At 62.8% G+C, this 27,184-nt stretch overlaps 2 protein-coding genes across 4 annotated transcripts; both read left to right on the forward strand.

Moving 5' to 3' along the window:
- Positions 1-251: 251 nt before the first annotated feature.
- On the forward strand, positions 252-3,247 carry SUOX (sulfite oxidase). Of its 2 annotated transcripts, XM_027725750.2 has the most exons (4): positions 252-430; positions 778-820; positions 895-1,042; positions 1,710-3,247. In XM_027725750.2, the coding sequence occupies exons 2-4, from the start codon at positions 789-791 to the stop codon at positions 3,138-3,140; spliced, it is 1,611 nt and encodes a 536-aa protein (XP_027581551.2). In that variant the 5' UTR covers positions 252-430; positions 778-788; the 3' UTR covers positions 3,141-3,247. The 2 variants fall into 2 exon arrangements, with proteins under 2 accessions (XP_027581551.2, XP_039236016.1); XM_039380082.1 differs by lacking the exon at positions 252-430 and having other exon boundaries at positions 650-820.
- A 1,151-nt stretch (positions 3,248-4,398) lies between these two features.
- Positions 4,399-26,803, forward strand: IKZF4 (IKAROS family zinc finger 4). 2 transcript variants are annotated; one of them, XM_027725749.2, is made up of 9 exons: positions 4,399-4,444; positions 9,834-9,888; positions 12,691-12,822; positions 14,221-14,325; positions 18,098-18,358; positions 18,934-19,101; positions 22,214-22,363; positions 23,296-23,427; positions 24,033-26,803. In XM_027725749.2, the coding sequence occupies exons 2-9, from the start codon at positions 9,849-9,851 to the stop codon at positions 24,746-24,748; spliced, it is 1,704 nt and encodes a 567-aa protein (XP_027581550.1). In that variant the 5' UTR covers positions 4,399-4,444; positions 9,834-9,848; the 3' UTR covers positions 24,749-26,803. The 2 variants fall into 2 exon arrangements, with proteins under 2 accessions (XP_027581550.1, XP_027581549.1); XM_027725748.2 differs by lacking the exon at positions 4,399-4,444 and having other exon boundaries at positions 8,746-9,888.
- The last annotated feature ends 381 nt before the right edge of the window (positions 26,804-27,184 follow it).

The following is a 27,184-nucleotide window of genomic DNA, read 5'->3' on the forward strand; positions in this document are numbered from 1 at the left end:
GGGGGGGGGTGACTTGGACCACGCAGCCACCCGCTGTTGGCACGGGGCAGGAGCCGGAGCCATCCGGTGCCAGCAGCCGGTGTGAGATCGCGGCTCTGCCCTGATAAGACTTATCGGAGCTCCCAGTTGGGTGGCGGCCGCCGGGGCTTTGACCTTGTCGGGAGAACCGGTACCGGCACCGGGGCAGCGCTGCCCGCGGAGACCCGACCGCGGGGCCGCTTTAAACCCCCCAAGGGCTGGGGCCGCTGTTGCCCCTTTAAGCCCGGGCTGGTGGGGCCCACTCTCCGGTGAGGCCACGCCCACGCGGCCCCGCTAAGGTAAACAGAGGGGGCGTGGTCAGGGGGCTCACCCCCCTTGAGGTCCCGCCCCTCGCCCCCCTCTTAAAGCGGCAGCGCCGCTGAGACGTCGCGGGAGCGGAACCGTTACGCAGGTGGGCGACGGGGGCAACCGGGACACGGCCGGGACCGGGCTGGGGCTGGGGAGAGGGGAGAACCGGGACCGGGATGGGACTGGGGAGGGGGGAGAACCGGGGCCAGACTGAGACTGGGGAGGGGGGAGAACCGGGACCGGGCTGGTGGAGGGAGCACCGGGACTGGGATGGACCGGGCGGTGGGAAAACTGGGAGTGGGACAGGCTGGGGTTGGCGGGGGGGAGAGGAGGGTTTGTCACACGCGGATGTCCCCGATTCCTGTTTCCCCCGGGAGCGTCACCGGAGCCGCTTCCCGGTAACGGCGTCCGGTGACCGTTCCAGCCGCTCTCCGTCTCTCTCCCGTTCAGGAGCCGCCGCGATGCTGCTGCTCCGGGCCGTCGTGGGGCGCAGGTAAGAGCCGCCCGCCCCGTCAGGGCTCCCCGGTGCCCGCCGGGGCCCGGTGTGAGCCCCCGCTGTCCCCGCAGGCTCCCGCCGCTGACGCAGCTCCGCCGCGGCTCCTCCCGGTTCGCCGCCGGTGCCGCGGCCGGGGGGGGACGCCGGGGGGCGGCCCCGGTGCTGGCGGCGCTGCTGGGGCTCGGGGCCGTCCTCGCCTACGGAGAACGGCGGCGAAGGGTGAGCGGCACCGGGCGGGCTGAGCGCCGGGATGGCGGGAGAAGTACCGGGGGGGCGGCACCGGGGGGGCGGCACCGGGGGGGGTCCTGCGGGGAGGGGTGACACCCCTGGGTCCTTCCCTGGGACGGAGGCAGCGGGGTGGGGGGATCCCGGGGAAGGGGCAGCACCAGGACGGGGGGTCCTGAGGCTGCAGCACCGCGGGGGGGGATCCCGAAAAAGGAGGTGGCACCCGGGGGGGGGGGGCACTGGATCCTGGGAAAGGGGTGACACCGGGACAACGAGGTCCCGGGGATGGAGAACCGGGGGGGTGGATCGCGGGGGAAGGGGGTGGTGCCGGGGGGTGGATCGCGGGGGAAAGGAGTGGCACCGGGGCGAGGGGTGGATCCCGGGGTGGGGGGAACGGCACCGAGCCAGCGGGGTCTGAGGGATACGGTACCGGGGGATGGGGGGGAGGATCCGGATCCTCTGGGACCCCCTCGGTTCTTCTCTGGAACGGAGACAGTGAGTTTAGCTGGGGAGGGGGCAGGGGCTGCCCCTTCCCCTCCCAACTGTGGGTCACCTCAGCAAGGGCCTGATTTTGGGGGGACACCCCAAAGTCCTGGGCGGGAGCCCCGGGGAAGGGTCCCCGGGCGCAGCGTCCCCCCCTGACGGGGTCGGGGTCCCGCAGAGCGCCCAGACAGCCCAGGCCACCCCGGCCCCCCGGTACCCCGTGTACACACGGGAGGAGGTGCGGCGGCACCGCAGCCCTGGGGACCGGGTGTGGGTGACCCACGGCACCGAGGTCTTCGATGTCACCGACTTTGTGGAGCTGCACCCGGGGGGGGCCGACAAGGTGCTGCTGGCGGCCGGGGGGGCCCTGGAGCCCTTCTGGGCCCTCTACGCCGTGCACAGCCAGCCCCACGTGCTGGAGCTGCTGCGGGAGTACAAGGTGGGCGAGCTGAGCCCCGAGGAGGCCCCACCGAGCCCCGACGCCGCCCAGGACCCCTTCGCCGGGGACCCCCCCCGGCACCCGGGGATGCGCGTCAACAGCCTGAAGCCGTTCAACGCGGAGCCGCCGGCGGAGCTCCTGACCGAGAGCTTCCTGACGCCCAACGAGCTCTTCTTCACCCGCAACCACCTGCCCGTGCCCGCCGTGGACCCCCGCTCGTACCGGCTGCGGGTGGAGGGCCCGGGGGGCCGCGCGCTGTCGCTGTCGCTGCCGGAGCTGCGGAGCCGCTTCCCGAAGCACGAGGTGACGGCGACGCTCCAGTGCGCCGGGAACCGCCGCGCCGAGATGAGCCGCGTGCGCCCCGTCAAGGGGCTGCCCTGGGACATCGGGGCCATCAGCACCGCGCGCTGGGGCGGCGCCCGCCTGCGGGACGTGCTGCTCCACGCCGGCTTCGGCGAGCGCCGCGACGGCGAGTGGCACGTCTGCTTCGAGGGGCTCGACGAGGACGTGGGGGGGGCCCCCTACGGAGCCTCCATCCCCTACGGGCGCGCCGTCAGCCCCGACGCCGACGTGCTCCTGGCCTACGAGATGAACGGCGAGGAGCTGCCGCGCGACCACGGCTTCCCCGTGCGCGTGGTGGTGCCCGGCGTGGTGGGCGCCCGCAGCGTCAAGTGGTTGCGGCGCGTGGCCGTGAGCCCGGCCGAGAGCCCCAGCCACTGGCAGCAGAACGACTACAAGGGCTTCTGCCCGTCGGTGGACTGGGACACGGTGGATTACCGGACGGCGCCGGCCATCCAGGAGCTGCCGGTGCAGTCGGCCATCACGCAGCCGCGGCCGGGCGCGGCGGTGCCGCCGGGCGAGCTGGCGGTCAAGGGCTACGCGTGGAGCGGCGGCGGGCGCCGGGTGGTGCGGGTGGACGTGTCGCTGGACGGCGGGCGCACGTGGCGGGCGGCCGAGCTGGCGGGGGAGCGGCCGGCGCCGGGCCGGGCCTGGGCCTGGGTGCTGTGGGAGCTGCGGGCGCCCGTGGCGGCGGGCGCGGAGCTGGAGATCGTGTGCAAGGCCGTGGACGCCAGTTACAACGTGCAGCCCGACACCGTGGGGCCCATCTGGAACCTGCGCGGGGTCCTGAGCAACGCCTGGCACCGCGTCCGCGTCACCGTCGCCCGCTGAGCCCCGAACGGCCCCGGCGCGTGGGACGCGGGGCCGCGGCTCGAAGGTCGCCCGGTTTTACCGCCCCCGGCACGTGAAAGCGGCTCCATAAAGATTGGGAAGTTTTATGGTCTTGGCTGTTTCCTGGGGCAGCGAGGGCACGGCGGGACGGGGAGGGGAGGGGGGGTGGGTCTGGGGACCTCACAGAGCCCCCCTGGGCCCCTCGGAGCGGCTGCCAAGGGACCCCCCTGTGCACAGGTGACCTTGGGACCCCGTGGGACCCCCTGAATGGGTGGGAGCCCCTGATCCTGTGGGGCCCTCTGACACCGTGGGACCCCCTGACCTTAAATAACCCCCTGACCCAAGGGACCCCTTGCTTCTATGGGGCACTGTGGCCTTATAGGACCCTGTGACCCTCTGGGACCCCCTGACTGTATGGGACCCCCTGATCCTATAGAGCCCTGTGACCCTGTATAACCTCTGACCTTAAATAACCCCTTGATCCTATGGGACCCCTTGATCCTACAGGACACTGTGACCTCATGGTACCCCCTGACCATAAATAGGCTCCTGCCCCAATGGGACTCTGTGACATTATAAGACCCCATGAACGCTATGGGACCCCCTGACCCTCTTAGGGCCCTGTGACCCTGTGTAACCCCCTGATCCTAAATAACCTGTGACCCCATGGGACCCCAAACCCTAAATAACCCTTGACCCCATGGGACCCCAAACCCCAAATAACCCCCAACACTAAATAACCCCTGACCCCAAGGGCCCCCCTGGCCCTTCCTGCCCTGGGGACCCCCCGATACCTCCCAGCCCGTCCCTGCCCTGTCGGCCATCCGTGCTCGGTATTGATCACCAGCTATTGGCTATTGGTCTCAGTAAATGAGCACCGATATCGACCCTTGGTTACCGATCACCGCCTAGCAATTCCTGGTCATTGATCACCGGCTATCAGCCCTCGCTTATGCATCACCGGCCATCGATCCTTGGTTACCGATCACCGGCTACCGGCCCCCACTGATCGATGCCGGGCCATCGATCCTCGCTCGTCCCTCCCCTCCCTCCCAATCCCCCGCCGCGCCTTCCCCATCGACGCTCTCGGCGCTCGGCTGAGCCCCCGCGCCTGCCCCCCCGCGGCCCCGCTCGATGCGCTCGGCGCTCGGCGGCGCGGGCTGGCGGGGCCGGAAGTGGCTCGGGGGGGGGGGCCCGGGGCCTCCTCAGGTGGAGCCGCCGCCGCCGCCGCTCCCGGACCCCCCTGAGCCCCCCAGGGCCGGGCCGGGCCGGGGGGGCCTCCCGAGCCCGCCCCCACCCCGCCGGTGAGAACGGGACGGGACGGGGGGCGGGGGGGGCTGGTTCGGGGGGCGGGGGGCTCTTTGCGGGCGGTGGGTCGGGGGCGCGGTGTCTGTCCGTCCGCAGGGGTGTGTCGGGGGGGGCTGATTTGGGGAGGGGTCCGTGTCCCCCCCCGGCGGGTGTCAGGAGTTTCTTTGGGGGAGCTGTTTCTGGGGTCCGTGTCCCCCCGGGGGGTGTCAGGGGTCGGTCTGGGGGGGCTGGTTGGGGGGGTCGGGTGCTGAGCGGGGTCTGTGCCGGGGGGGGCGGGAAGGGAGGGGAACCGGGAGGATTTGGGGGCTGTGACACCGCGCGGGGGGGGCGGCTGCGCCCCGAAATCCCCCGTTTTGAGGGGGGTGTGTCCCCCCCTCAAACACCCCCATTTGTGGGGGGGGACCCCCGGGTGGGACCCCCCCCGAGCGATCCATGGAGAGGTATTTGTGGGAATAACGGGGCTCCCCCGGGGACGTCCCAACGTGCCCGGGGGGGTTCCCGCCCTGCCCTGGGGGGGTCCCGCCCTGCCCGGGGGAACAGCGGAGCCCCCACCACAATTCCTGGGCTTTTCCTGCTCCGTCCCCGGGATCGTTCCCCCCCGTTTCCCTCCCTTCCTCCTGCCCCCATTTTTTGGGAGATGGGATTTTGGCCGGGGAGGGCTCATAGGAGGGTTTGGGGGAGCCCCTGTTGCCCCCCCCTGGACGCTCCTGCCCGGGGGGCTCCGGGGCTGCTTTTCCCGGGCAGAGTTTTCCCCTCCAGCCCGGGGAAATTCCAGCCCGGGAATGCCGGAGTCTCCTCCCTGTCCCTGGCACGGGACGCTGGGATTTGACCCCCCCTTCCCCCCTTACTGATCCCCCCAGGCAGGGGGGATTCCAGGGAGGCTCTGGAATCCACCGGGATGGGCAGCACGTGGCTCCGGATGGGATAAACCCCCCCATCCCGGTGCTCCCGACCCTGTTCCCGCTGGGACCCTCCCACTGTGCCGACCCCTAAATTATTCCACGTCCATTCCAAGCCTTGCCCGGAGCTCCGGGGGGATTCCCGGAGGAGGCTCCTGGGAAAGCTCCGGGGAATTCCCGGAGGAGGCTCCTGGGAAAGCTCCTGAGGCGAAACCTCTTTGCCGTGGGACCCTCTGGATCCTTGGAGGGGGCGGGGGGGTCCAGGGGTGTCCCGAAGTCCCGCCGGGAAGGCCGAGCCACGTCCCGGCAGAGCCAGGAAAAGGGATTTTTAGCCTCATCTTGGGCTTTTGCTTCCAAGGACTCCGGGAAACCTGAGCCCAGGGAGCCCCGGGGAGGGTGCCGGCGGCTCCCGATCCCGGGGGAACGGCGATCCCGAGGGAACGGCGGGGTTATCCCGGGGCACGGGACGGGAGCGAGGAGGGAGCTCCCAGCAGGGCGTTCGTTTCTGGGCTCCCGGGGGATCAGCTCCAGTTCAAACCCCGTCGGAGGAGCCGGGAGTGAGGCCGGAGCTCCGTCCTGTCTGTCTGTCTGTCTGTCCTGGAGCTTCTCCCCCCTCCCCGGCTCCCCTGGAATGGTTTTCCAGCCCTCCCGGGGTGATTTACTGCGCGGTGCCCCCGGGGTTGGATCCCAGACAAAGGCACGGGGAGAAAACATCCCCCCGGGTTGGCTCGGAATCCGAACTTCCCTGGAGCTGCAGGATGCTGGGAGCGTGCCGAAAGTGAGGAATTTCGTGTTGTTCCCCGTTTTGGGATGGTTTCTCCGGGAAGGGCCGATGTCCGGCGGGGAGGAGCTTCTCCAAGCAGGGAGTATTAGGGAAAAATAACATCCCTGCTCCCATGGGAAGCAGTGCCTGGAGTCCCCGCCCGCAGCTGGGCCCCGTGGCCACCCCCGGGCTGGGATTTGTCTGGAATTTCATTCCCTGCTTTAGCCACAAAAAGGGTGGAATTCGCAGCCGTGTTTGCCTGGTTCCAGGAAAAAGGCCCTGGGAATGCGGGGGATTTGTGGGAGAGGATCCCAGCCCATAACCAGGGTCAGGGAGGAGGGGACTTGGGTTGGGTGATCCTGGAGATCTTTCCCAGCCGAAATAATTCTGGGATTCCTTGTCAGGCCTGTCCTGGGGTTTAAGGCTCCGTGGGGAGGCTGAGCCGTGGGACAGACCGGGAATGGTCTGGGGGGGCTCTGCCCCATCCCTAAAACAGCAACCTCGGAATTCCCCGGGCGCCTTTCCTGGGAATGTCAGAGGGGACCGTCCCCCTGTATCCACTGTTCCATTTTATTTAGTAAAATCCCTCAAAATATGGGAACAATGGGAGCTGTTTGATCATGGCTAAAACCTCTCCCAGCACTTTATTTTCCCTTTTCCCTGCGCTGGCGGAGCCGCTTCCTTGGCATTTCTCTGGGAATGCTGGTGGGATGGGGCTTTCCATGGGCTCCGGAACGTTTCCACTGACACAACCTTTGGGGTTTTGGAGCAGCAAAGGTGGAAAAAACGTCCTCAATGTCGGAAAATAAACTGCAGCTGAACGGAAGCAGGGCTTGGGAAGGGAAACAGGGAATTTCGGGTGGTTGCTGGTTCCTACCCGAGGGGGCTTGGAGGTGTTTGTCCCAGAAACATTTTCCTGGTGCTTCCAGAGCCAGGATGAGCTGCCTGGCAGAGGATCAGCGCAGAGACAGGAGCCAGAGCTCGGCACTGACAGGGCTGGGGTGGTGTCTGGGAGGTGTTCCGGCAGGAATTCCACCGCTCCCGAGGGGTCTTCCTGGCTGAGAGGGCCCGACCTGCCCCGGGATGTCCCGGCAAGGGATCCCTGCGGCAGAGGGACGGCTCAGACCGAGGGGATTTGCTGTTCCAGGCCGGTTCCGTGTGAGTTGGAGGGAGCTGAGCAGTTCCCTCCGTGGTGCTGGGGTTGGGATCCCACCCGGGGCTGGTGGATTCCCTGCTGGGTGGGACTGGGGGGTCTGGAGGGGTCTGGAGGTGGGAAGTGTCCCCAGGCTGAGCGTTCGGAGTCATTTCACGGCGCTTTGGGCACAATGGGAACAGTAAAGGGGGATCCAGGTGGGGATCCGTGGATTTAAGAGGCTTTTCCCAGTTCTAGGACAGTCACGGCTGTAACGGGGGGATTTAAGTGGGGCTGCTCTGGAGGACTTTTCTGTTTCCTTGAGTTGTTGCCACCTGGGGAAAAGTCCTGATTTCCGTGGGAAGGAGAGGCTGCTCTAATTGTGTCGCTCCCGCCTCCAATTCCCGGGGCAATCCCACCTGGAAGCCGGGAGGGAGTTTGGAGACGGGGCCGTGCGTGTCCCCGGAGCGGGTCAGACCCCCCGGGAGAGGGTGGATTGGTGTCCAGGGGGTTTGGGGAGGGGAGCTCCGAGCCTGGGCCGTGTCCTTGGGAGCGGCCCCGTTATCCCAGGGATGTGCTGGGGCTTTGTCCGTCCGTCTGCGCAGATTTTTGGGCTGCTCGTCCGGATCCAGAGGGCTCGGAGAGCTGGCAGGGCCATTTCCCAGCCGAGGTTGGGTGTTGCCACAGGGCTGGGGAGAATTTGGGGAATTTGCAGCTTTTAATCCCAATTCCTGCTCGGGAGGCCTCAGACAAAATTAAGGAAAATAACTGTGGAAATAAGAGCTCCTGATGTGTTTTTTTCCGGGTTCTCTTGAAATAACCAGGGGTGAGGAATCCACCTCTCCCTGCCCATCATCCCATTGGCACTGATGGGGTGGCACGAGCAGGAATTACAGAACCAGCTCCTCCGACTGATCTCTCTCAAATTACTCACCCAGTAATTAATTCCTGGCTCTCTCCTCGCTGTCCATGGACTGGGGTCCTGCTTGTTCCCTGGTTTCCCTGGGAAGCGGAGGGAGCGGTGCCAGCACTTCCCGCGCCGTGTTCGCCCCTCAGACAGACAATTGGCCTTTATAGTTTTTTTTTATTAAAAATTCCTGTTTTGGGGGATTTCTGTGGAGCCCAGGAGGGAAGAGACTTCCCAAATGAAATCCCTCTTTATCACGGCGCTGCCGTTCCCGTTGTGCCGAGCCCGCGGATCCCCCGGCGCGGCTGAAAAGCCAAATTAGGGCTTCCATGGAAATAAAGCTGCAGGATGCGTTTTCAGACCACAATTCCTGCACAACCCGGCGCTGGGGAGGGAGATTCCAGCCCAAATTGTTGTCACTCCTGGAGTGAATGGATGCTGTGGGGCGGGAAGGGGAATTCCGGAGCGCTCGGCTCTGGTTTTGCTGCCTGGAATTGTCTTCGGCTCTGGGATTGTCCTTGACCCTGGGACGGTCCTCAGCCCTGGGATTGTCCTCAGCCCAGGAATGTCCTCAGCCCAGGAATGTCCTCAGTCCTGGAATGTCCTCAGCCCTGGGATTGTCCTCAGCCCTGGGATTGTCCTCAGCCCTGGGATTGTCCTCAGCCCTGGGATTGTCCTGGGCCTTGGGATTGTCCTCAGCCCTGGGATTGTCCTCAGCCCTGGGATTGTCCTCAGCCCTGGGATTGTCCTCAGCCCAGGAATGTCCTGAGCCCTGGGATTGTCCTCAGCCCAGGAATGTCCTCAGCCCTGGGATTGTCCTGGGCCTTGGGATTGTCCTGGGCCTTGGGATTGTCCTCAGCCCCAGGAATGTCCTCAGTCCCAGGAATGTCCTGAGCCCCGGGATTGTCCTCAGCCCAGGAATGTCCTCAGTCCCAGGAATGTCCTCAGTCCCAGGAATGTCCTCAGCCCAGGAATGTCCTCAGCCCTGGGAATGTCCTGAGCCCTGGGATTGTCCTCAGCCCAGGAATGTCCTCAGCCCTGGGATTGTCCTGGGCCTTGGAATTGTCCTGGGCCTTGGGATTGTCCTCAGCCCCAGGAATGTCCTCAGCACAGGAATGTCCTCAGCCCCAGGAATGTCCTCAGCCCTGGGATTGTCCTCAGCCCCAGGATTGTCCTCAGCCCCAGGATTGTCCTCAGTCCCAGGATTGTCCTCAGCCCCAGGAATGTCCTCAGCCCCAGGATTGTCCTCAGCCCCAGGAATGTCCTCAGCCCCGGGATTGTCCTCAGCCCCGGGATTGTCCTCAGCCCCAGGATTGTCCTCAGCCCGGGGTGTCCCCTCCACCCCAGTGACACAGATGCCGGGGTGGGAGCAGCACCAGTGTTGCGACACCAGCCCGTGTTGTCCTTGTTTTGTGCAGCCCCTATAACTAATTAACTAATCCCTCACTAACTAGAACTGCCTCGTGGCACTTAAGGACACGAGGCACCTCTTTAGCTGGTGCAGCTCTGGGAATGTGCATCCCAGACTCCCGGGTTTGGCCCATCCAGGAGCAGAGGCTGCCTGCGGGGTGTTGGTGTTCTCTCCTTGCCCAAAATCCTGATTCTTTTCATGGGTAAAATGAAGAGGAGACACCCGAGCAGCTTCCAGAGGCTGATCCTGACTGGGCTCTGCTTTCTCTTCCAGCCAGAGCCCTCAAAGATGGATATAGAAGACTGTAACGGGCGAGCCTACATACCTGGTAGGTCCAAGCTGGATTTTTCCGGGCTGGTTTGGTTGGGTTTGGATGCTCAGCTCCCTCCTCCTGCCCTGTGTTCCGTGGCTTTGCCCCAGCCTGTTCCATCACACACTGAGGAGCAGTGTTGGGAACACCAGTTTCATTAAGTATCTGAGAAGGGGTAATTCCCACAGGGTAGTAAAATTCCCAGCTTTGAGGTGCAGCCCGGGAAGTTCTCGTTGGAGTTCGTGTCCTTGTGCCTTCACCTGGTGGGTGCTGGTAGGGGACATTCCCAGGTTTTGTGTTAAAGTGCAAGGAAAACGAGGTCTTTGTGCTGGGGGTCACAGCCCAGCTCCAGAGGGGATCCCAGAGGATCCAGGGGATTTAGATAGTCCTGCAGAAACCTGGGATGGGCACGGGGTGAAAGCTGTTTGGGTGGGATTTGTCCTTATCTCCAGGGAACTGGTGTTTGCAGAGTGAGAACTCCTCAGTTTGTCCATCTTTGCTCGGGATTAGAGTAAGAGCTGGTGGAGATTCACAGGTGGCACAGCCAGAGGAAACTCTCACAGTGACTAAATCCGGCCCTGGAGAGGCAGGAATCTGTGTGGGAGCTGGGCCGGGCCGGGATGAACGGCACAGAGGGGATGGAGGTTTGGAGGGGTTGGGAGGAGGATGGAGACCTTTTCTCCCTCAGCACAGTCTGAATCCTTCCTGGATTCCAGCTTCTGGGGCTGGAAGCCCTGTGGGACTCCAGGTTTGAGCAGCTCCTGGAGTTGGGAGGGAAGGGGAACGGTTCAAGTTCCTGTTTGTCAGGAGTGAAGGACCGAAAATCTGGAAACTCTGTGAGTGAGAAATATTCCGTCTCCTTGGATCCTTCACGGGAAACCAAGACAGTTCTGAACCAGCTCTGGTAGAGATGGAGTTATCACAGAGGGGGTGGGAGCAAGGGGGAGGTGGGGAAGGGGCCTCTCCGTGCTCCTCAGGCTCTAAATGCTGTGGATACTCCTCCATCCTGCTCCATCTGAGCCCCTTGGCCCATCCCAGGTCCATCCTGCTCCATCTGAGCCCCTTGGCCCATCCCAGGTCCATCCTGCTCCATCTGAGCCCCTTGGCCCATCCCAGGTCCATCCTGCTCCATCTGAGCCCCTTGGCCCATCCCAGGTCCATCCTGCTCCATCTGAGCCCCTTGGCCCATCCCGGGTCCATCCAGGGATCAGGTCCCTGTTCCCAGCTGAGCCCCCCCCATGCAGGCAGGATGGGATCAGATCCCTGTCCCATCACAATTTCCTGAGGAATTTTGCCCTCCCTTGCTCTGTCCTCTCCCACCAGAGGCTGTTGGAAGGCGAGGGATGTTTCCAGGGCATCCCTCCCAGCTCCACTCTCCAGAACAGCCCAGATCCCCTCCATTCCCCCCCCTTTTCGGGTGCTGTCACCTGAGAGCAGGGTAACCTGTCCCAGCTCCGTGGATAACCAGGGTAACTGGGCTCCAGGCTCCAGAGCCACCTCTTTCCTGACATTCAGGTTTCCATTTTTCTTTTTTTAGAACTGCTGAAACGTGACCCCAAAATTTCCTGAAATCCCAAGTCTGAGCAGTTTTCCGAGAGGGAAATTGCTGAGGGACCATGGGAACGAGGTGGTGGCTGCTCCCAGGGGTGGGATGCAGCCCCTGCTCCCAGGGGTGGGAGTGCAGCCCCTGCTCCCCGGGGTGGGATTGCAGCCCCTGCTCCCAGGGGTGGGATTGCAGCCCCTGCTCCCAGGGGGGGGAGTGCAGCCCCTGCTCCCAGGGGTGGGAGTGCAGCCCCTGTTCCCAGGGGTGGGAGTGCAGCCCCTGCTCCCAGGGGTGGGAGTGCAGCCCCTGCTCCCAGGGGTGGGAGTGCAGCCTGCCCACATTCCCAGGGCTCTGAGCCATCCCCGGGGGCCCTGGTGCTGGACCCACTGCTGCACAGAGGGAAAAATCCCGTCCCTGTGTGTGTGGGATTTTCCAGAGGGGGCTCCTGGCAGGGGTCCCTGACAGTGATCCTGCCCCAGGAAGCTCCGCCCTGGCCTGATCCTGGTTTTGGGGCAGGCTGGGCACCAAGGACCAGCTCAGTGGTGTTTCCAGTCAGGAGGAGCCTGGGGATCCTTTGGGATCAGCAGGATCCTTAGGGATCCAGAGGATGAAGCTGGCTGGCAGAGGAGCTGAGCTCAGAGCCCACGCTGGCTTTGTGCTTGCAGGGACTGAGGAGAAATTCCCTTTTTTAACTCCTTAATGTTTAGTTCCATTGGAGTCTGGAGGTTTTAACCTTCCTGCAGAGCCCGGCAGTCTCTGGGATCAGGGAGGAAAGCACAGGAGCTCCTTCCTGCTCTCAGCATCACCGGGATGCTTTGCCAGCAAGCCCAAATCTCCTCAGGGATAAACCCGGGGCCAGGAGGGGCTTTGTTTGTGGGGTGGGGAGTGCACGCCACGGGAAGCTCCTCAAAAATTCCTCTCAGCTGCAGCACGAAGCCGTTCGTGGACAAGGTGTGTGTGGGGAAGGAGTGAAGGGACACTTTTTGAGCTCTGGGTCCACACCAGCCCCTTTGGCTCCTTCCCTGGAGCTGCGGATCAGGCGATGCCGGAGGGTCGGAGCCCATCCTGGCTGTGGCTGAGCTCGGGGGGAAACATTTCTCCCTCTGCTCATTCCAGCGTTGGGGATCCTGTGCCTGGTCACCGAGCCCCCTCACGCATCCCCTGCCCACCTGCCGACCCCTCCCCTCTGGCTCCCTCTCCCCGTGCCCTCGGCAGCCCCGGTTCCCGCTCCCGGTGCCTCCTGACTGTAAAATGACGGACGTTTCCCTCCCTTCCAGGAATCTGCTCTTCCTGGAAGGTGAGTGGCTGCGTGCGCCCTGCCAGCGACGCAGACATGCACACGCAGCCCGGAATCCAGCGCTGTTTCCAAGGAGTTGGATGTGATAACACTCCAGGGTATCTCCAGCAAGGTACAATAAATGCGACTCAAACGGGAGCGAGGGGCGGGAGGATCCGGAAATAACTCGGGCTCCGCTCGCTCCGCGTGTGTGGAGAGGGGATGCAGGGGCTGTGCTGGGCTCCGGGGGCTCAGGGGGGCTGGGATTCCCTGTGCCAGCAGGAGGAGGGGAGGGGAAGGACCTGACCCCCCTGAGTGCAGATGGGAGCGAGATGGGCTCAGGACGCAGCTCGGAGACCCTGCGAGAGGGTCCGTCCTGCCCCACTCAGAGGGGTCTGGGCCCCAGGATGTGCCCCATCTGGCACATCTGCCCCAACTGGCTTTGGAGAGGCATTAGGACACAGCCCCGGGACCCTCTGAGAGGGTTGGTCTCACCCCCACACAGGGATTTGGGCTCAGGATGTGTCTCCAGAGTAGCCAGAGACCCTGAGCGGCTCCAGGAAAGCATTTAGGGGTGCTGGAATGCAGGGACTCATTGGCTCCAGGAAGGGAATTAGAGGTGCTGGAATGCAGGGACTCATTCCCTCTGGGCATCATCGGAGGCTCCACCAGGCTCAGAGTCACTGGCAGCAGCTCTCCAGCCTCTCTGGAGCGCGGGCAGGGGAGAGGGAAGGGTGCTCCAAGTCTCTCCCACTGTCATCCCGGGAGGGAAGGAACCTTTAAATCCCGCCTCTGGGAGCCGAGGCCACACTGGGTGTCCCAGGCTCTCCAGGGGCACTTCCCATGAGCGATTCCCATGCTCAGCGAGGCCGATGAGCTCAGCCTCCCAACAGGCACCAGACAATGGGACCAGCCGGGCTCGGGGAACAGGGAGAGGAGAGTTTTCCAGCTGCCAGTGTTTAGAAATAACATTCCCAGCTGTGCTCGGGGAGCTGCTGCACTTTCCATCATGAAACTCCGCCGCTCCCGCAGCATCGCCTGGCTCCGGGGCTGCTGGGGGGGCTCCAGGGATTGCTGGGATCGCTGCAACAGGCACTGGGCAGCCCCCGAAGGGGAAAAGCCGAGGGGATCCATGGACAGCTGGGTCAGGGAATTCGTGGGCTGCTGTGAGCGGGGAAGGGCCCGTGTCCAAGTGGGGAGGGATCGGCTTCCCAGGGATGTGAGTGCCTGCTTGGGAATTGTCGTGGAGCGGGATCCCAGTGCCCGGTGAAGGGACAGGTCCTGGGGGTTGGTGCTGGGGCGGGGGGTGGTCTGGTCCCCCCTCGGGTGGACACCTCGGCACTGCCGTCGGCTCCGGGATGTGGGGTTTGGGAAGCTCCCAGCTGGAGGGCTGGAATCCAAAATGCACCCAGCCTAATACCATGGGAATAAATCCCTGCCCTCCAGCCCCTTCCCAAAGCCGAGGGGCCGGGCAGGGGGCTCGGGGGGGGATTCCCACCGGCCTCTCACTCGTGTTTCCCTCCTCCCAAAGGCAGTGGGGATTCCTCCCTGGAGAAGGAATTCACCTCGGCGATCGTGGGCCCCACGGTGAGCACCCCCAACAGCCAGCACTCCTCCCCGAGCCGCTCCCTCAGCGGTGAGTATCCCGACCCGGCCGTTCCCAATCCCTTCCCAATCCCTGCTCCGCCAGGAATTCTGACTTCCCGCTGGGACAGATTGCGCTCCCAGTCTGACTCTTTGTTTTCCGAGGGAAGGGGATAAACCCGGCTTTGGGCTGCGCGTGGAGCAGCTGCCTGGTCCCTGATCCCGGTGTCAGATCCCGGGCACTGATCCCAGGAACTGGCTGCTGCTGAGCCGGGGTTTTTTTGTGGAAAAACCGATGTTGAGGGGTGGAAAAACCTCGGCCGGGGGTGGAGGATTCAGAGTCTTTCCTTGTGGTCCTGAATTCCACCTCCACAAGAAGTGTGTTCCATACTGCCAGGGATCGGCTCTGAGGGGCTGTGGGTTTCTTTGGAATGAGTTGTATTTTGTATCCATCGGGATGGCAGTGTGGGAAACGAGGAACTGCGCTGCTTCCTCTTGTGTGGGAGCCGGGGCGGGTCGGAGCAGCTCACAGAGCAGGGCTTGGCTCAGCGGGAATGAGGCTGTTGGGAAGTTATTTGTGTCACTGCAGTGGATTCAGAGAGGCCCTGGGATCCTTTGGATACGCCAGGAATGCCACGGGGTGCTGGAATCAGCTCCCGGAGGGGCTGTTGTGTCCCTGTCCGAGTGAGCTGAGCTGGTGACCCACAGGGATCCAGAAATGGGGTTAGTGTGGGGAGTCTCCTCTCACATCGTGAAACTCTCTGTCTCCTTCCCTGCCCACTCTGGAACTCTCTGCTTTTTAGTTAAAATGAACAAAACTGTGGTTCAGGGTCTGTGGGAGCCTCCCCCAGCCAGGCAGGTCCCGTCCCCGAGCTGTGGCTCCGTCCCCCACGCTCCCGTTGCTCTCCCGGTATTCACAATCCAACAGTTGCTCCATCTCTGGATGAGCCCAACCAGCCCCAAAACACCTGGCCCGGCTCTGATCCTTCCTCTCTCCCACTTCCAGCTGTCACTGCACATCACTTTTCCCTGGCAAAGGAACTCCCCGTCCTTTATCCGGTGAGGTCGTGGCGTTTGCTGGTTGTTCTTCCTGAACCGGGATAAAATAAACCCCAAACACCACAATTTTGGGAGGACAACGCTCGGAATTAGCTCTGTTGCCAGTTCTTACTCTTATTACTCGTTATTTATCTCACATTTGTGCTCTAAAGCACACGGAAGCTCCTCACAGGGACGAGATCTTGGCATTCCCGGGGGTAACGCGGCCTTTTTGCTCGCTGGGAAGCCAAAGGAATATTGAACATGCGGAAAATCCCGATCCCTTCCCCTTTAACAGCAGGACACGGGTGATGGCATTGCCTCTGATCTGACTTGACTTCACAGCTGGTTCATCCAGCGAGCGCCGTGCCCAGAGGAGCAGGAATATTATATAACCTGTTCTGCCGGCAGAGACTTCTCCCGGACCCCGCGTCGGATCTGAAAGGAGAATTACAGAACAATACTTGGCCTCTCTTCTATGCCCAGGAAAAAATTAGTCCCTGGGGGAATGGGAGAGGAAAAAAAAAAAAACCCCAACAAAACCCAACCACAAACGTCAGCTCGTCCCAGCAGCTCCGGCACGGAGCGAGGAGCTTTTCGCTCCGTGTTTGCGCACGGAGGCAGCTCCTGGTGCTCCCAGGGGAGCGTGGTGGCACCGGATAAAGTCCTGCTTCCCCCCGGGAATGCTCCAGGCACAGCCTCCTCCCAGCCTCCTCCCATCCAGGGGCTCAGCACGCGGCCTGGGAGCGCCTGGGACCTCCAGGACCGGCGTTGCCCGGAGCCCCTCGGGGAAGCAGCATTGTCTGTGCCGGGAGGATCCAGGGAGGGAAGGAGCCAGAGCCGGAATTCCTGGGCTCTTCACCCGGCAATAAACCTCAGGCAGCCTCGGATGAATCACTTCCATGCTGCTGCTCCTCGGTAATCCCCACTTGCAGGGCTGTACCTGGCTCCGGGGACGGGGAGCTGGCCGGGCTCCCCGGGGGCTGCGCCATTCCCGGGGGTCCCCCGGCTCCGGGACCGTCCCGTCCTGCTCCAGCAGCTCCGCTCTCCGGCGTCCGCGCGCCCGCCTGGCCCGGTAAGCGACCCGGCAAAGGGTCAGAGTTTATCCAGGGCCCCCCAGCTTTTAAAGGAACCCCCGGCTGGTTCCGTACCCGGGATGTTCCCGAGGTTTTCTCGAGTCCCCTCAGCCGGTCCCGTGGGCGTCCTCGGGCTGTGGGTGAGAACCCACACTCTGACAAGGAGCTGAACCCCTCCGGGGGACACGTCAGCTCCAGATTTGGGAACCACTGGGAATTCTGTGGCTGTGCTCCGTTCTCCACGAGGCAGCTCGGACTCCTCCAGCTCCTGCCCTCCGGGAAGCCACCTCTCCTTGGGCGGGCAGCGCTCTGTCCCTCCAGCCCCGCCGTTCCCTTCTCAAGGGATTGGGAAGAGCTTGCTGCTTTAGGAGGAAGAAATAAGAATCTGATCCTTAGAGGAATTCTGGAAATATTTAGCTGAAGCCTTGGGCTCAGTGCCTGTGGGTGACCTGGATTCCACTTTGCTCCATCATCATCCTCCTCCAGCCTGCCAGGACCAGTGCTACGGGAGCAGGTCGCAGGTGCCATCGGCTGGGGAGCCTCCCCAGGGAATTCCCTCTTGCTCCCAGCTGCTTAAAATGGGAGGAAACTTCCCAGTCTGATCATTTCAAGCCTGGATCTCCAGCCCGGTGTCTTTTCCCGAGGGTGTCCCAGCGGTTCTCCCTCAGGCAGGGGTGCAGCTGCGTGGAGAGGTGGGACAAGCACTTGGATACCTGGCTGAGGGAGGAAGTGTGTGGGATCAGGGTGGACAAGTTCGTTGGGAAGGAGGAGAGGGAGAGTTTCTCCCTGTCCTCCCCATCCCGGCTCCCTGGCAGCGAGGGGGGAGTGAGGAGGGAGTGGGCTCGGGAGTGTTTGATTTGTGGCATTCCACAGATCATTAGAGCAGTCGGGAATGTAGGTCAGGACTGGTGCATCCCCTCCATCCTGCTGCTGCAGGAGGAGGGAGAGGTGGTGGTGAGGAGGGAAATCCTGGGGCTCTGCTGCAGTGGGGAGACCCCCCGTGCTGCCCCTCCGGTGTCTGGAGGGTGGGCTTATCCAGCACAGCTCCAGCAGCCCCTGCTCCCATCTAGGATATAAATGCTCCTGGCAGCCACCAGCCCTCGGCTGTGGGACCTTTCCCTGGTCCCTGGCATCTCTCACATCCCCTTCCACATCTTTCCAGGGGTTTTCCATGTCTGTCCCTCCATGTGTGGCCCCGTTCTCTTCGTGGGACGAGGGAAAGGGAAGAGGCCAAGCTGCCCACGGGGGCAGGTTGGGTGTTCCCAGGCAGCACCTGCTGCTCAGCTCCTTTTTCCTGACTTTGGATGCCAAAGGTGGAAGCTGTCAGTGAAGCCATGGCTGTCCTGGGGAGCCCAGGTTTCCTCACTGCCCAAGGAACTCGTGCTCAGCTCTTTGTGCCGGCGAGTTTGAGCCTTTACTGATTCCGGGACTCGAGATTTGGTGTCTTTGCTTGCCCTGGAATCCTGGGAGTTAAATGTCTTTTCCCTCGGGATGAGGAGTGGAGATCTCCAGGTGTGCAGACCTTGGATCCCCTCGCGCGATCCGTGTGGGATCTGTTCCCGAGGAGCCCGGGAGGTGCAGACTGATCGCAAATAAATCACCCAGCACGTCGGTGTTCCTTTCAGGAGCAGTTCCCACCTGAACTGTGGGAATTCTCCCAGCGCTGGGAGTTTTTTCCTGCCCTGACCCGTCCCCTCTCCCTCCCCGCAGCCAACTCCATCAAGGTGGAGATGTACAGCGATGAGGAGTCCAGCCGGCTGCTGTCGCAGGACGACCGGATGCTGGAGAAGGAGGACAGTGTCATCGTGGAGGACTCGCTCTCGGAGCCCCTGGGCTACTGCGACGGGACGGGCCCGGAGCCGCACTCCCCCGGGGGGATCCGCCTTCCCAACGGGAAGCTGAAGTGCGACATCTGCGGCATGGTCTGCATCGGCCCCAACGTGCTCATGGTGCACAAGCGCAGCCACACCGGTGAGCTCTGGGGCAGCCTGGGGGGGCTGGTGGCCACAGGTGCCGTGGGAGAGGGCTGGCAGGTCCAGGTGCTGACCCCAGGGATTGAATCGTGGAATCCCATGAGGGTTTGAGTTGGGATGGACCTTAAAGATCATCTTGTTCCACCCCCTGCCGTGGGCAGGGACACCTTCCACTAGACCGGGTTGCTCCAAGCCCCATCCAGCCTGGCCTTGGACACTTCCAGGGACGGGGCATCCTCTGGGAAATCCATTCCAGTGCCTCACCACCCTAACAGGGAGGAATTTCTTCCCGATATCCCACCTTACTTTACCCTCTTTTGCTGGGGGTGGTGGCCAGAAGGTGCTGGTGAGGAAAAGCCCAGGAAAGTGCCTGTGGCTGGTCTTTCCTCGTCACTGTCCCCACTCCAGCAGCAGATCCGTCCCTCCCCGGGTTGGGGCCACGTCTGGATCCCATTGGTGGCTGACCCAGGGCTCTCCAACGCGTGGAAACCTGGGGATGCTCCCGCTCTGCGGGGCCGTTGGCTCGGGAAACGCTTCTCAGCAGGAGTTTCACCCCCTGCTCCGGTTTTTCAGGAGAAAGGCCCTTCCACTGCAACCAGTGCGGAGCCTCCTTCACCCAGAAGGGAAACCTCCTGCGCCACATCAAGCTGCACTCGGGCGAGAAGCCCTTCAAATGTCCCTTCTGCAACTACGCCTGTCGCCGGCGGGACGCGCTCACCGGCCACCTCCGCACGCATTCCGGTGGGTCCCGAGGGCTGGGCAGGGCTGGGCAGGGCAGGGAACAGGGGAGGGTGGTGCAAAACCAGGGATTTGGGCTGGAGAATCATTGAGGTTGGAAAGGACCTCCGAGACCATCGAGTCCAAGCTGTGCCCGGCCCGGAGCACTGAGTGCCACGTCCAGGCCTTCCTTGGACACCTCCGGGGATGGGAACTCCACCACCTCCCTGGGCAGCCCCTTCCAATGCCTGAGCACCCTTTCCATGCAGAAATTCCTCTTGATGTCCAAGAGGACCTTCCCTGGAAGGTTCACACTCACCAGCCTTGAGCTCCCGACCAAACTTGCTCTGCACAGTGTGGAGCTGAAGGCAGAGGACGTGTCAGAGTCAGGGACTTGCTGACCAGAGAGGTGCCCACAGGGCTGGTCCAGTTTCTTCCAACAGATAAATGTTTAAATGATTTTATTGAGTAAAGACAGGTCCCACCCGTGGGTGTGGTGGAAACCAGCACCAGGGGGTTGGTTCATGTTGTGTTTTGACATTGTCCTTTTTGAAGATGACATTTGAGCTGCAGTTTCCACCCTCCAGTTCCGTGATGTAAGAAGGGGGGAGGGCAGGATGCCAGGGGCAGGGCCATGGGGGGAGGGCAGGATGCCAGGTCCCCGTTTGGCACCGTTTTCCCTGGATTTGGGCACCACCAGGGCTTTACAGCACTCTCAGGTGTTCGAACACCTGCGGCCCCAGGACCTTTAGAGGCTGTGTGGAAATGAGTGTCAGGGGCTTTGTCAGAGCAAGGAACCCTTCCCTGAAGAACCTGTTGGCACCAGGAGCCCCCAGACCTGCTCCATCCAGGATAGTTCATCCCTGGATATTCCCACTGCCAAGGGACAAAGCTGCTGCTTGGTGTAAACACTTCTGGTCCTTTGGAGTCCTTCGATCAGGAGACGTGGAAATGGGACAAACCCTCACATCATATCAAACAAAAATTAGGCTTTCTGGGAGCTAATTACTAAGAAAAGCCTTAATTTGCTGTGGATTTCGGAGGCACTGCCCTGCCGGGTGGCAGCAGAGGAGGTTCAGCTCTCCCTCCTTACCCACAGGCCCGAGCGTTCCCTGCGGCCCCACCAGGGCCTTTCATCTCCGAGGATGTGCTGCCCAAAAAAGTGAGGGATTAACATCCAGATCAAAGGGGCTGCGATGCTCCAAAATAGATCAGAGGCTGCAGCCCCCACCCGGGACAGAGGGGGAGCTGGAGCTCCCCCGAGACCCCTCCCTGCCTCCTGTCCCAGCCCACAAATAAACCAACCTGGGGCTCTCTGGCTCTGCAGGGCCAGAGAAAACCTTGGGAAGGGCCCAGATTCCGGGGCTTAGGGTCAGCCCTGGGCTCTGTGAAGAACTTTTTGGGTGAAGAACCCCAGGGATCCTAAACAGACCCCTGGGAGGCGTCTCACTGGCTTTGGATGACAGATGGACCGAGGGCCACATCCCAGAGTCCTCCCTGCACCCCGGGGGTGGGATCCTGAGGATCCTGTTTGTCAGGGAAATCCATTCCAGTGCCTACCACCCTCACAGGGAGGAATTTCTTACCTACATCCCACCTACCCCTCTGTCAGTGGGAAGCCATTCCCCCCTTGTCCTGCTGCTCCCGTGCTCTTTTATTATCCCTAGGAAATGCCTCTGAGGTATCCATGGGGAGTCTTCTGGTGTGGAAAACCAACCCCAGTCCCATCAGGGGAGCGTGGGGAAGCACAGTTGTTTTGGAGTAACAAATCTGAGCCATTTGAGGGAATGTTTAAACTTTAAAAGCTCCTCGAGTGATGGGGATTAATGGGAATAATGGAATTTGGAGTCGAGTCACTCGCATCCGAATTGCTGGCTTTGAGGAATCGATTCCTGAGGCACATTTTTGTGCTGGTGCTCAGAGGCCAGGGCCCTCCTCGCCTCCCCTGGGATGGAGGAAACCCGTGTTCAGCTGCCCCGAGACAATGCTGGTGCCCAGGGCAGGATTTGCACTTGTCATCGGCTCCTCTGGATTGATTTCCAACCCGGAGCTGGGTTGCTCCAATCCAAGGCTGCTCCTGGACTCCCGGGTCCCCCAGGCCAGGGCAGTGCGTGGCCATTGGGGTCCCCTGCCCAGCGTGGGGCTTTGGGACAGGATCTGGCTCCTGGGGAGGTGCTGATCCCACTTTCCACACGGATCCAGGTGTCCGAGGGTGAGTGCAGGTTCACTGACAGCCCCAACACGTGTTTTGAAAAAAACCACTTAAAGGTTAAACCACAAGCTGCCCAAAAAAAACCCCCAAGCACCCCGTAAATGTGACAGGAACAGCACATCCCTCCCTCCCCGAGCTCCGTGCCGGGGCGTGCTGTGGGTGCTGTGGGACAGTGACATCCCGAGCGCCAGATTCCGGCAAAACCAGCAGATTTTGGGGCATTTCCCCACTGCTGAGCCAACCTCCCACCCCAGCGGGCACGGCTCTGCCCCGGGGTGTCCAGCTTTTTGGGGAGGTGAGATCCCGTGGGAGCGATGGCTCCGGGGCTGAACCGAAGTCCGGGAGCATCCAGCCCTGCTCCTGCGGCTCCCGCTGCTGGGGAGGGGCCGAATCACTGAGGGGCAGGTGATGGTGAGGAGGAAGGCTGCAGTGGGAGCCGGGAGCTGCCCCCGCCTCTGGAAAATGCTGCTGGAGACACGCCAGGAGCTCCTTTACCTGTGGCACAGGGATGGGCGGGGGGCTGAGGGCCAGGGGCTCTGCCCCGCTGCTGACCCGTTCCTTTTCTGCCCCACTGACCGATTCCTGTTCTTTTTCTCCCCCACTGACCAATTTCTGATGCTTTTTTCTCCCCCACTGACCAATTCCTGCCAATTTTCTCCCCGTTGGCCGGCTCCTGCTGCTTTTCTCCCCCACTGACCAATCCCCGCCAGTTTTCTCCCCCGCTGATCGATTTTGCCCTTTTTCTCCCCTGTCAATCGATCCCCACGGCTCTTGCCCCGCCTTGACCGGCTCCTCCCGTTGTTCTCCCCCGTTCGCCGGTTCCTGCCGCTTTCCCCCCCCGCGGAGCCGCGTCCAGCCCCTCCCCGGTCCCTCCATCCCGGCTCCATCCCCGCTCACATCCGGGCTCTCCTTTTCCTCTTCCAGTCTCCTCCCCCACCGTCGGCAAACCCTACAAGTGCAACTACTGCGGCCGGAGCTACAAACAGCAGAGCACGTTGGAGGAGCACAAGGAGCGCTGCCACAGTTACCTCCAGAGCCTCAATCCCGAGCCGCAGGCGCTGCCCGGCCAGCAAGGTCAGTGCCGGGGGGGGCCCGGGGCCCCGATGGCCCCCCTGGATCCGGGCAGGCCGGGAGGCGTCTCCCGGCAGGGTGGGAAATGGGAGCGCGGGGTCGCTTCCCAGCCCCCCGGCTGACGGGGTTGAGTTTTGGGGACGGGGGTTGAGTTCTGGGGAGGTCTTTGCCGAGAAAAGGGGGTGCTGTGGGGGGGGGAGCGCCCCCGGTGCGCTCCGTGCCCCGGATCTGGGGCAGAAGGTGCGATGAGCCTGTGCCAGTCAATGCCACGAACCTGCCGGTGCAGCGTGACCTCCTGGACTCTTCCCGGGTTCCTCTGGATCCCAAAGCCCTGAACCCAAACGCTCCCCAGCCCCAATTTCCAGTGCAAGAACTACCAGGAGCGTTTTCCACGAGCTGTGGTGCCACGAGCTGGGATTCACCCCCGCGGGCGCTGTCCCGGCGGGCACGTGTGGCTCGGGAGCTCCTCGGGAGTTGCAGGCGGGCAGAATTCCCTGGCAGAGAGCCAGAATTGGGGCCTTGCTGGCTCCTCACCCTCCTGGAGTCGGACACAGAGCCGCTGGAGCGCACGGGGAGGTTCCCCGTGCTCAGGGCCGGGTTCCCCGGGAATGTCTGTCCCGCCGGGGCCGAGAACCGGCAGGAGAACTCGAGGGCACTTCGATCCGTTGAAGCAGCTCCTCTTCCCAAAGTGGCAGGAGCGGGCCCGGCCGGACGGAGGAGGGCTGCGGACCGGCTGCCGGCGCTCCCCTGCGACCGACCACCGACGGGGTAAGCTCAGGGTGCGGCAGCCGGTCCGTAGGTCCGTCCGTCCCAGCTGGCAGAGGGCAGGAGCGGCGTATCCGGAGCGCTGCCCGCGGCGTCTCCGGCCCGGGTGGCAGCGTGCCCGTCCCGTCCCGCCGTGCCGGCTGACCCGGGCCTCTCCCTTGTCTCGCCAGGTGAGGAGATGCGGGACCTGGAGATCGTGCCCGATTCCCTGCTCCACCCCTCGGCCGAGCGGCCGACCTTCATCGACCGCCTGGCCAACAGCTTCACCAAACGGAAACGCTCCACGCCGCAGAAATTCGTGGGTAAGGGGACGTGCCCCCACGGGGACCCCCAGACACCAACCCTGCCAGACCCCCCTGGGAACTGAGATCCCCTCCTTGGGCTGGGGTGGGGTTCGCTCCGGCCTCCGCTCTGGGATGGGGTCGGTGTCAGACACGGTGCTGGGAAGAGAAGGGATATGAGGGGGTGTGGGTGGTCATTCCAACCCCAAACCTGCCTGTTCCAACACCACTCTCTAATATGGGGAGGTGGGTGGTATCCCAACCCCAAACCCACCCATTCTGATGCTGCTCTCTGATATAAGGGGGTTATCCCAGCCCCAAACCCACCCATTCTGATGCTGCTCTCTGATATAAGGGGGTCATCCCAGCCCCAAACCCGCCCATTCTCTGATGCTGCTCTCTGATATAAGGGGGTTATCCCAAATCCAAACCCACCCATTCTCTGATGCTGCTCTCTGATATAAGGGGGTCATCCCAGCCCCAAACCCACCCATTCTCTGATGCTGCTCTCTGATATAAGGGGGTCATCCCAGCCCCAAACCCACCCATCCTGATGCTGCTCTCTGATATAAGGGGGTCATCCCAGCCCCAAACCCGCCCGTTCCAACGCCGCTCTCCTCCCGCAGGGGAGAAGCAGATGCGCTTCGCCCTCTCCGAGCTCCCCTTCGACGTGAACTCCAGCTTCGAGAAGGACGTGGAGGTGGTCTCGGCCCACCACCCCCTCGACGCCTCCTACGGCGGCCCCCTGTCCCTGCTGGGGGGGGAGCACCTGCGCTCGCTCCGCCTGCCCCCCACAAACTGCATCTCCGAGGTCACCCCCGTCATCAGCTCCGTCTACACCCAGATCCAGGCGCTGCCGGCGCGGCTGGAGCTGCCGGGGGGCCGGGAGGCCGCCGAGGGCCACGAGGAGGTGCCCGACGGGGTGTCGGTGGTGTTCCGGGCCCGGGAGCCCAGCGGGTCTCCCTCCAACGGCTGCCAGGACTCCACGGACACGGAGAGCATCCACGAGGAGCGGGGCTCGCAGCTGGCGCCCGGGAGCAGCCGGCACAGCCCAGCCTACGCCAAAGAGGAGCCCAAGGGGCCGGAGGGACCCCCGGGCGCCCGGTGCACCCCCAGCTCCGCCAAAGAATCCCTGCGGGTGCTCAACGAGGACGGGGAGCAGCTCCGGGCCTTCAAGTGCGAGCACTGCCGGATCCTCTTCCTGGACCACGTCATGTTCACCATCCACATGGGCTGCCACGGCTTCAGAGACCCTTTCGAGTGCAACATCTGTGGCTACCACAGCCAGGACCGGTACGAGTTCTCCTCCCACATCGTGCGGGGCGAGCACAAAATCGGCTGAACCCCCCCGGGCCCCCCCAGCCCAGCCCACCCCCCTCCTCAGTTCTCCCCCTGTCTCTAGCGCAGCCCCTCCATCCCTAGGGCATGGAACTGTTGGTTTTTCTTTTATACTCCTTTGCACTGACTTTGGCTACAAAAAAGTATTTAAAAAAAAAAATTTTCAATAATTAAAAAAAAAAAAAAAAACAAAAACAAACCACGAACCAACCGGCCCCGCCGAGGGGGAGCCCTTAATCTGCCTTTTTATAAACGGAGTTATTTAAATATTGAATATTAACGGACTTTTTTGTGCTTTCCCCCCACCTCCCGAGCCTCCTTCCGTTATTTATTAAGCTTTTGAGTTTCCCTTTTTATAACTCTCTCGGTTTTTTTACCCAAAGAAAGTCTCATTTGAACTTTTGAGACTGTTCCCCCCTGTCCTGCCCCGTCGGCTCCTCTCCGAGCCCCTTCCTTGGTGCGAGCCCGGCATTGCCCGTCCCCATTCCCGGGCAAAGTAAACCTCAAATTAGGTGCTAAACCCCCACGGGACCCCCCCAGGCCCCAGCCCGACCCCCCCCAGCCCTGAGGGAGCTGCTGCATCCCGAGCTTTGTCTGGGAAACCCCCGGAGTGGGATGCGGGGACCCCCAGGTGCCTTCCCAGCTCCCCCCTCGTGGGGTTCAGAGCCCCCCGACCCCACGTGGGGGTGATGGGGGTCCACATCCGCCCCCAAAATGAAGGATGGATCCATCCCGTTCCTGGGATCTCCTCCTCCTGCTCTTCCTCGGCACAGGCCGGAATCTGCTGCAGGGCAGGACCCCCCTGGGGGCCCCCAGGTCCGGCCCCCCCTCGCTCCCCCAGCATTCCCGGGGCCGGGGGGGTCTCTGTGCTCTCCCGGTGCCCCAGTTCCCACACGGAGCAGCCGGAGCTTCCCCGGACCCCCAGGTTTGGGTCCGACGCCCCCGACACCCCCTTTTCCCCTGGGATGGTCCCGGGGGCAGTTTGCCGGGATCCAGGCGGGTTCCAGGGGCGAGTTCCACTCCCAGTCAGGGACTCGCAGTCCCATGGCTGGGGGGTCTGGAGCAGGGGCCCCCCCGGGATGGGATCCCCCTGGGAGAAGGGATCCGGCAGGGCCAGGGCAGCAGCGAGAACCAAAAATCCCGGGCTGAGCCCCCACCCCTCGGAGCTGGGGACCCCCAACCGCAGCCCCCGTGCCCAGGGGGCCCCCGGCTGCAGCCCCCCCCTCGGTGCTGAGAGCCCCCAGCCCAGCCCAGCCCAGTTCCCCCCGCGGGGGTCCCGCTCCCCCGGCCCAGGATGCATAAAAGGCCCCTCGGGGCCGCCCCGAGGGCGAAACCAAAGCTGTTCCTTTGTACGGACACACACACACCTCAGCAGCGCCGCTGCCCCTCCCGCCTCTCTTGGGGACATTTTCCCGTTTTTGGGGATTTTATCCCTTCTTTTCCCCCTCCTTTTTGCTCTCCGTGACGGCCTCTGGTGGCGGGGGGAGGTGGGGGGTGGCTGAAGGAGGGGGGTTCCCCCCATTCCCAGCCGCCCGTAACGGGGTGCCCACGGCACCCCCCTCCCCCCCCAGCGCCCAAACCAACCCAAAAAAGGGGTTTTTTAATCCAAATCGAAGCTCTGCCGTTTCCAGCCCCTCTTGGGTTGGTTGGTTGTTTTTTTTTCCCCCCCTTTTCCGTTTTCTTTTTTTTTCCCCTGTCGGAGTCTGAAACAAAACTGTAGGAATTTTGTAAAACCTCCAGGTCGCTTTATCCCTGTAAATATCTATTTTTTAATCCGATGGATGAAGAACAAACGAGGATGTGCAATACCCCGCCTCCCCCAGGAGTTTTTTGGTTGTCTCTCGTTAATGGATTCGCTGTTGTCTTTGCTTTGCCCTTTTTTGTGAGGTTTTGACTCGCTTTTGGACACCCCCTGTCCCCCCTCACCCCCCAACCTCCCCCAGGAGCTTTTGTATCTGTAAAATATTGTAATTAATGATTTGTGTAACGAGATCTACTGTAAGTTTTGTACTGTACTGGCTGAGGGTCTGTTATAAATAAACCGGAGTAATTTAATGCCCCCCCCGGTTCCCTGATGTGGGGGGTCGGTGGGGACCCCACAGGGGTTTGGGGGCTCAAAGGACACTGGGGACCCCCAGGAATGGTGTGGGGGGATGACACTGGGGACACCCAGGGCTGTGGGGGGCACATCACTGAGGACCCCCCAGGGATGCGGGGGGAGGACACTGGGGGTCTGCTGGAGGAGTTTGGGGTGGTGACAGGACAGAGGGGACCCCCAGAGATGGGGGGAGGACACTGGGGGTCTCTGGGGATTTGCGATGGTGACGGGACAGTGGGGGCCCTGGGGGGGGACAACACAGGGGATACTGGGGACCCCCCAGGGATGAGGTGAGGATACTGGGGGTCCCGCCATAGGGGTGGGGCAAGCGGGCCCCCCCCT

This window comes from Pipra filicauda, unplaced genomic scaffold (assembly GCF_003945595.2).
Source record: "Pipra filicauda isolate LSUMZ 115617 unplaced genomic scaffold, ASM394559v2 scaffold185_size1782982_pilon, whole genome shotgun sequence".
NCBI lineage: Eukaryota > Metazoa > Chordata > Aves > Passeriformes > Pipridae > Pipra > Pipra filicauda.

Bases quoted from the DNA above. Each gene is read 5' to 3' on its own strand.
- SUOX (XM_027725750.2), top strand. From the start codon at position 789: ATGCTGCTGCTCCGGGCCGTCGTGGGGCGCAG. The intron at 821-894 runs GTAAGAGCCGCC...CTGTCCCCGCAG, and splicing joins CGGGCCGTCGTGGGGCGCAG to GCTCCCGCCGCTGACGCAGC. The intron at 1,043-1,709 runs GTGAGCGGCACC...GGGGTCCCGCAG, and splicing joins ACGGAGAACGGCGGCGAAGG to AGCGCCCAGACAGCCCAGGC.
- IKZF4 (XM_027725748.2), top strand. From the start codon at position 9,759: ATGGGTAAAATGAAGAGGAGACACCCGAGCAGCTTCCAGAGGCTGATC. The intron at 12,823-14,220 runs GTACAATAAATG...CTCCTCCCAAAG, and splicing joins TCCAGGGTATCTCCAGCAAG to GCAGTGGGGATTCCTCCCTG. The intron at 22,364-23,295 runs GTCAGTGCCGGG...TTGTCTCGCCAG, and splicing joins GGCGCTGCCCGGCCAGCAAG to GTGAGGAGATGCGGGACCTG.